Raw genomic sequence first — 8,977 nt, 5'->3', positions numbered from 1 at the left:
AGGATCAACCAAAATGCAAAAATGAAATATGATATGCAATGATGATCTAATGTATAACATTCCAAATTAAAAATTTGGGATGTTACACTGTAACATTATTGATGTTGCAAAAATCTTTTCCATAACCCCTATATAAAGTTGAAGACCAAAAAAAAACGGCAACACTAGTTCTATTGCAAATAAAAACTGCAAATATACCTATGTTGCAAAAGTTTTACAACATAAACTCTGTTGCAAATGTTCGAACACATCATCCGTATTACTACAAAGTTGACAGTTGAATGTGGCCATTATCTTAGGTCAAATTCAATGGCTCGTGAGGCGACACATCTTTTAACCGGCGATGCGCAGCGTTGCCCATAAAGAAAAGGGAAACGTTTCTGACCGGTCCGCCGGCTAACGCTCGCGCCGGTCGCTCGCGGGCCATCCGATCAACAACGCGTTACTCGCTGCTGGGCCGTCCGATCGAACAACACACGAGGTCCCGCATCGCTCGCTAGCCACCACATAATCAGCCCACGCGTCCCTTATCTCGTTCTTTCTTTCGCGAAGCCTCTCAGCCACATGTTTCCTTATCTCCCTAGTCCCCACGTCTCTCACACAGATACTAATCTCTGCTTTCCCAATCTCTCTCTTCTGAGCCGCCGCGCGCCGCTTGAAGCCCCGATGAGCCGCCCTGCTGCTAGCCGGCCATCACCGGCCGGTGCGCGGTGTGCTGCAACCAACAGGCCGCGGAGTTACAACGGCGATGCCACAATGCTTCAAACAAGCAGGCGGCCGTGTAGCGGAGCGGAAAGACGCGCATCTGCGGAGGAGAACACCTAGCCCGTTCCAGCTCCGCCGCTCGCCGATTGCAACTCTCCTATAGCCGGTTGTAGCTCTGCCACTAACCGGTTCCAGCTCTGACCCAAAAGGGATGCAACTCTACTATCTTGATTTTGTTAACCAGCCCAATTTTTGCTACCACCGCTTATTTTTGATAGAACTAGCATTTTTTTGCTACCACTGTTTTTTGTTTTTGCTGGAACCAGCCCCAATTTTGCTTCCACCGGCTTCGAGTTTTGCTGGAACCAGCCTCAATTTTGCTTCCACCGGCTTCGATTTTTGCTGGAACCAGTCCCAATTTTGCTTTCACCAGCTTCGATTTCTGCTGGAACCAACCCCAATTTTGCTTCCACCGGCTTCGATTTTTGCTGGAACCAGCCCCAATTTTGCTTCCACCGGCTTCGATTTTTGCTGGAACCACCCCAATTTTGCTTCCACCGCCTTCGATTTTTGCTGGAACCAGCAATCCTTTGTTTTTTCTACCATCGGCTTTGTATGCAAGCGATGCCGCCTTCACCATTGATGCTGCAACGTGCGGTGGGCAGCACCGGCGAGGGACGGTGTTGCGGTCGGCGCCGCGGAGCTACCATGGATGCAACACGGAGGCAAGAGAAAAGGCTGCTTTGGTCAACGGCTTATTTGTTGCGAGCGAGCGACGGCGGCAAGCATCAGCGGTGAGCATCTGCGGCGAGGCAAACGGGCGAGGTCGGCGAGCGTGAGTCGGCGGCGGCCGAGGACGAGCGGGCGCTGGTCTCTTTCCCCTTTCATTTTCCCGTTGCTTTTTTGCTGCAGCGTTTTCTATAAGGTTGACGATGGAATCATACGGTCTACAAAAGCTAGATCGTGCGGCCCACGCGGGACCGGCCGAAATTTTCAGCCGGTGCGCCGGCGCCTATCAGTCGCCTAAAGAAAAGTGAGAAAAACAACCAAACCAAACCAACCATCGTCAATTCATCATCCCGCAAGGCGGGGAAGAAAACTGGAAAGAAATATTTGCACGTTAGCCCCTAGCGAATAAAGATCCCGGGGTGACGGAAAGCCCCCTCGCCGCGTTGGGATCCGTCGCCATGGGGACGGCGACGATGGCCACGGCGTTGGGCGCGGCCATGTTGCTCTACTTCGTGCTGAGCCGGAGGCTGGCGAATCACGAGGAGGCCGCCGGTAGCTCCGGCGGGGGCGGAGGAGGGAAAAGGCGGAGGGGACGCGCGGCGCGGCAGCCATCGCAGCCGCCTGCGACATGGATGGAGGCGGTGGGTACGCTCGCCGAGACGCTGCGATTCACCTACTCGGAGACGCTCGGGAAGTGGCCCATCGGGGACCTCGCCTTCGGGATCAAGTACCTCATGCGTCGCCAGGTCAGACAGCCCTCCTCGCTAACCAGCCACCGGCTTGCTTGCTCCGGTCCCAATAGGAATGCCGCGGCTAAGTTTTTTAATGCGACCGCGAGCTTGTGTTTTGGATCTGTAATGAGGTTTCCTTTCGCTCGAATTGCATCTCCAACGTTGCGTGCTGCGTTGTTGGTAAGATTTTGATTTGGATAGAGGCTTCTAGCGATTGATCAGTGGCAGATTTGCCCCTTCGACTCCAAAGCAATTTATCCGTAGTAGAGACTTGGGGTGATTTCTATGCTGATTGCTTTGCACTCGCAATAAAAATCGCAACTTTGGAGATTTGGAGACGGTGGGTTCTCTTTGTATCATGCCCTAGTGGTGATGACTTGGTATAGTGTAATGCACTCGAGGACTGTATTAAGACGGTGTAAATGGTTCTGTTTTGCGGGTGAAGTGGTGAGTACTTTTCTCTGCCAAGTCCAAGCATCCGATAATTATTCTTGCGCTCTATCAAGCCAGGGGTGGAGCCAGGATTCAAACATGAAGGGGGCGAAGATGATAAAGATCCTGCAAAAGATATTTTGTTGTTGAAAAGAAGGATGAACCCCATGACAAAATATCAATGCATAACCCTTTCATCCTTAAGCATATTTTTTTTTTGTAAAAATACACATCTAATCAGCAAATTAATATGTTCTCTTATATGCACTAGTAATTGTGCATGTGAAACACACATGTCAACCAAATTAAGCACACCAATAAAAATGCAACTTTTAAAATTTGCATGCAATGTGATAATGCACAATTTGTTTAGCCTACCAACATGTGGTGTCTCTTACAAGAACGGATTTTGCATCATGTGCACTGTTGGTTACTACTTCCTCCGTAAACTAATATAAGTGCGTTTAGTGATCTAAACGCTCTTATATTAGTTTACGGAGGGAGTACATAACTAGATTTGGCTAGGGCTACGTTGATTCAATGGTGTTTTGTAGGATTATTGGTGGATGTAGATCCATAGATTTTCTTTTATATGGAGCTCGTTTGGTATATTTTCTAAGGAGCCATGTCATGAAGAGCTAGCACGATTAATTACTCATATACTAGGGCTGTCTATAAGGTTAGATATTGGCTCTTGCATGAGCGCCCACTCCTTCCCTTTTTTCCTTATCTCTTCTCCACATAAGCAAAAGTGTCATGTAAGCGGGCTTATAACCCACTTTATAGTTGCTCTAAAAGGTACAAGGATGTGTATCAGGGTCCATTGTACTGTGACCGACTGGAACCTTATTGGTTGCATTATTTGGTTCCTCTGTCTCATTGAGAGACAGGAGTGCCACATGCCGCTCTACCAAGTCAACAATATTCTCCCTGCAAAAAAAAGTCAACAATATTCATAAAATCATGAGAGGAAGTACTGACATCATTTGTAAAACCCATTATGTTACGAAAACCAAATTGTACATCAGAAAAACTTTATGAGAAGTAGAATTCCAGAACATCCCAAACTTGTAGTTCACTTGTATTGTAGCCCTCGTCATCCCTAACTTTCTGAGAAATAGAAGTCTTGAATCAGCTAAAGGAACCCAATGCTTTTGTCCATTGCTGCAAGGACAGAACTAGGAAAAATGATCAGCAACAGGGTTGGGATTAGGGTCATCTGGGTCCATTGTACGTAGCAACAAGTTCATAATGCGGTAAGAAATGATGGTTAAGTGGTCAGATGATGATTAAGGCTCGATGAGTTTTTTCTTCTAACATTATTAAAGGGTAAAAATGAAAGAAACCCTTCATCCTGTGTCCAAGATGTCAACAATATTGCAGCTCTAAATCAGCAACATTAAGGTGCACTCTGATTTGCATTTGGCTAAATGTTTACCCCATAGTACTTTAATGTGCCATTTTTTTCTTTGATCTCTCAGAGCATCGACAGGAGGAAAAGCTTCACTAGTAGTATTTTGTTCAGGCAGATAGCCTTCCAACTTTCCAAGCTTCTTACTCTGGATTAATTACGGAACATACAGAAGTTGGGCGATGTAGCTGGTCTACCCAGCATTAAAATTAAGCTTTCTATAAAGTCAGGGCTGTTAAGCTTATTCTCTAAAAAAATTACCTTTGCAAAACTATCACACAATAGAATTTAGACAGTACAACGGTGTCTAATTTCAAGCATATCGAAGTACATTTACAGAGTTTCTTTTAGGGAATATAATGACACAGTTGTTTGGTTGCAAGCGTGAGAGGCAAAAGAAATAATAATTGAGTTACAATGCACATAATCTCTCACCTGAGCAGCCAGCACCGAGAGGCCTACCCATTCAGATCTCAAAATTTGATGGATTCGCAAACTGCTTGAATTCGTCAAATTTCCTAGCTGATCATCTGGGAAATCCTGAAGGTCCGACAATTATCAAACCATCACAAGTCAAATAGCAGATAAATGGGAAATAAGAAAGTATAGCAACTGAAGTGCTCTATACCTCATCACAGTTGCTATTCAGAAGTACATCAGCAGTGATTGCAGCTTCTGGTATAGCAAGAAAAATACGACAATCATATGCTCATTTCAAGTAGAGACAAAATAGTCCTTATCACCAGGTTACAATACATCTAAGGTCATAGAGTTCGAAGAATCTAACTGGGACTTGGTGGATTCAGTAAACTATTATTAGGAGCTAACAATTCTGTTTCAATACTTACTACAATTTCCTTTCTTAAAATATCGTTCATATTTAAACTGGACATATCTAGAAAATGAAAGCTTTGGCTTTCTTGTAATAACATGAAAGGCTTTGAGGAATTTTGATAAACCAGTAGCAGCTAGCTGCCATGTTGCAACTCCATAATTAGATGCTTTTAATTAATACACAAGACAAGTAGGGAGCGCTCACAGTTTTGGCGGCAATATGAGCAGAGCAAGTCAGCAAGCACATAATGATTCCCAGGCGGAGAAGAGTGTAGATAAACCTGCATAACAATTGTTCTTACAACCAAAAACAGCCATCCCATACTACATATATGCAAGAAACTTAAAAAATTCGTAGAATCCTCACGGCAGGGCAAGGACATGGATTCCTAATTTGTCAGATTCAATATCGAAATACGGTATAAATCATTTGGTGCATACTACCATTGACGTTTTAACAGAAGCAAGAGAAAGAATCAATCTGTACAGAGATGTTTAGGTTGAATATATGTTTATATGAATCGATCTTTCTTTATCCTTCATGAGCTACGTGCACCGGGCTGCCCTTTTAATCTTTCTTTATCCTTCATGAGTGCTCTAGCTATAAAATCGTACAAATTCACCAGGAATTTAGAAAGCAAAATATATATGAGAAAGGGAACAGAATAATCATAATCATAAGATCATATATAGGTATAAACTGAGACTGAGTGCATTCCGTAACCTGGGACAAAAGTTTGGCGGGACGCTGGCGTGCGGCCACCCAGAGGCGGTGAGCGTGTCAGGGCGCTGGCTGGAGCGGCTGATGAGGAACAATAGAGAGAAGAAAAATAAAAATAAAAACAGAAGTAAATCCATTTGACTACTAGATACTTCTACCCCAGTATAGTATTTGCTTGTTTTCTTAGCTTTAGCTACTGTTTTCTAGAGTCTTCTAGCTATGAGTGGAATATTGTATCTTAAGTAATGTTTTCTAGAGTGTTCTAGCTATAAGTTGAAGTTAGATGTGAATGCTTCATGTAGCCTATAAAGAGAGGTCCTCACCTCTAGTTTGTGACCAGACTATGTACCCCCACTACCTATAATAGAACTTGGTGTTCTTATTTGAGATCTTGGAGTAGATCTTCTGCTCTAAGAGTTTTGGGTTGAACTCCTGCTGCCATATTGGCCTACACGCCTCTAGAGTGATATCTAGCGCAACACGTTGAAGTAGTTCCTTCAACACTTGTGCTGTACACTTTGTAGCAGCAAGGCGGACTTGTTCCTCCACAACCTTGTGCTGCTTCAGCGGCAGAGCCTCAGAGGCCACAAAGGTGGCGGGAGCAGTCGTGGCAGGACGCCAGCGGGCGCGACTGAGGCCTCGAGTCCGTTGGGGTACAGGCAGGAGCGGAAGAGGAGTAGAAGGCGGCGGTACCCTGGTGGTTGCAGGCGGGCACAACAGGGGCCGCGAGCACGACGGGGCGCCGGTGGGCACGAGCGCATGCGGCTCGTGTGAGTTGTTGGGAGGAGGCGTTTGGGGATCCCATGCCTGTTTTCAAAATTTCCTAATTATGGTGGTGTTTCCTAATTAGGTGTTATGACTGATTGATACATCACCTCATCACCACATCATCGGAAGGATCTGGGTCGTTATTTTTGGTGGATGGATGGACAAGATTTATTGGATTCACTAAACTCGCGCTTTTAATAGTAGTAAAGACTATACTCAATGAACAAAATTAATCCATCTAGTTTGGCACAATTAATCATCGTTGGAGTACTAATTAACCAGACTATAGTAGATTTTAATTCATCAAAAGAAGTACTAGCCACTAGTGTCAAGATGTGTAAGACTTGCCTTTTATCTAGTGTTTGGTCACGACACATCAGGATCAGTAGATCAGACAAAAGTGGCCTGGGGCTAGTACTATAGCATGACGGTGCTGAGCAATTGTCCATGTCTCCTTGGTCCTTGCGCCTTGCGAAGAGTCGATTGATCCTGCTATGGTTTTGCCATGGACAAACGAGGGGGAGGGAATAAAATCGATTGGTCTACGATCTGAGCTTCTGAGCAACATGCCGCGCTAGTCATCGTAAGCAACTAAACTGAAAACCAAAAGAGCCAACCTTGACCTCGATCAGCGTAAATCACATGGGCTTTCTTGGTTGGGCTTCGATGCATACGGGTCAGATCCTTAGCTACAGGATTAGATACTTGAAGTTAATAATAGTGCTTAGTTAGTAAATGATCGCACAACATTGTAAGAAATAAAAGATTTCATATGAATAGTTTTCTGAAGATAAGATGGGTTTCCTTTCTTGAGAATACTCGCAAAATGGTTATGGTAACCTTTCATTTGAGGGATGTGAAGCAGTTATGCTATTCACATAACTCAAGTACTCAATAAAGTAAGTTTGAACTTATGGTACTATTCTATTTCATGCACAGGCACTTTCTCTCAGTTACTCTCGAGTGCAATTTTATCTGGTAGATTGTACATGCCTTTGTAGTGTGTACAACAAATGTTTCATTGTAATCTTGGCGTTACTTTTCAGGGCAATCTACATGTCGCCGGTGTATATGCTGGAAGCAATTGCATTGAACTTAAAGGACCTGAAGTCATGGAAGAGTTGATTGTTCTACGACGGCTAATTGATTTATGCTTTCTTTTCTCTAAGAAATCATTCCCAGTTTTCCTAGAATTGGCTGGATTTTCACAAGTGGATGTTCTCATTGAGGAACCTAAAGCGGGGGTGAGTAAGTGCTGGTAGCATTTTATTGTTCTGTCCATTTATTAAGGGCATAGGGAGTAGTGGTTATGGGAACATAATTTCTTCCTTATTTTCTCCAATCTGACTTGACTCCTACTCCTACAGATTTTAAAGCCAGCTCATACAATTCTGCGTGATGAGTGCACAAAATCCTTTCTTGTTTTGATACGAGGCACTCATAGCATGAAAGACACACTAACTGCTGTTACTGGTGCTGTAGTACCATTTCACCACTCAGTATTAGATGAGGGTGGTATCAGCAAGTTAGTCTTAGGGTATGCACACTGTGGGATGGTTGCAGCAGCACGCTGGATTGCAAGAGGTATAACACCATGCCTCCTTCAAGCCGTCACTCAGTGCCCAGAGTACCAAATAAAGGTGGACACTTCTTACTTTTGGTTATGGTTTCAGAACTTTTTCATACTTAGTTTGATCTTACCTGGGAATCTTATTTGCTCTTTAAGATTATTTCTCGTCATGATATTTTTAATTACTTCTATAACAAACAAGTCAATTTACCGTGGGTCTGTATGCTGGCAACAAAAGACTCCAAAATCAAAATACTGTCATACATAATTCCATATCCATATTACCATGCAAATCAACATGATTCTGGCGATCCCAGGCCTCTGTTTTGTGTATAAGATGGCTACACATTTGGCACTAGTAAAGAGTAGCAAAGCTCTAATCCTACATGCCTGGTTGTATTGTTATTTTAGTAAGAACAGTAGGGAACATCCATGTTCGAATATATCAATTAAGAAATTAATTTACATAAAAGTGGCAAAGCTCAGTAGCCTAAGCATCTCAAAATAAACTGAAAAGTGAATGTAATAAAACCCAGCCCTGCTACCCAAAAAGAAAATTACAAACAAATTTAAATTTGCGCTATGTTAAGGTACCTTGACAAGCCAATCATCTCTCCATCAACTTATCCAACTTCTAACCATCAACCAGTTGTTCGGGAACTGCACACATTGAACATTCTGTTCGGAATTAATATACAGATTCCCCAAGAAAAAATTGTTAGCGCCATCATGTTTTATACCTAATTCAAGCATATCAAAAACTTTGTGGTCCAACTTATCTAAATCAAGTTTCAGCTGCCCTCACTCTGTTCATGTCCAAGAAAAGATTCATCCATCTACTTTATCACATTATAAATTGTGTTGTGGGAAAATAAAATGATTACACCGGTGCTCGTCCCTAGCCTTGAGTTTTGAGTTAGGGATGCCGACGCCGGTGAGGAGATGCTGCAGCGGGGAGCAGAGAGCAGGGTGCTTGCGCGACGCCACCGGGTTGCGCGGACGGGGCAGAGACGGCGAAGGCAAGGAGGGAACGGTCGTTGCTGGACTCAGGTGCAATGAGATGAGGCAGATGCAGC

The 8,977-nt window shown here is 43.9% G+C and overlaps 1 protein-coding gene across 1 annotated transcript in view; it reads left to right on the top strand.

The window, feature by feature from the left end:
- The first annotated feature begins 1,784 nt into the window (after positions 1 to 1,784).
- LOC119268080 overlaps positions 1,785 to 8,977 on the top strand; it is an 18,844-nt gene continuing 11,651 nt past the window's right edge. The window contains exons 1-3 of the mRNA XM_037549584.1: positions 1,785 to 2,180; positions 7,378 to 7,575; positions 7,699 to 7,971. Of these exons, the coding sequence (XP_037405481.1) occupies positions 1,893 to 2,180; positions 7,378 to 7,575; positions 7,699 to 7,971 (759 nt within the window). The 5' untranslated portion in view covers positions 1,785 to 1,892. The remainder of the gene's footprint in view (positions 2,181 to 7,377; positions 7,576 to 7,698; positions 7,972 to 8,977) is intronic.

This window comes from Triticum dicoccoides, chromosome 3A (assembly GCF_002162155.2).
Source record: "Triticum dicoccoides isolate Atlit2015 ecotype Zavitan chromosome 3A, WEW_v2.0, whole genome shotgun sequence".
NCBI classification, from domain to species: domain Eukaryota; kingdom Viridiplantae; phylum Streptophyta; class Magnoliopsida; order Poales; family Poaceae; genus Triticum; species Triticum dicoccoides.
The sequence above is the reverse complement of the archived record's forward strand: the minus strand, read 5'-3'. Positions and strand labels throughout refer to the sequence as shown.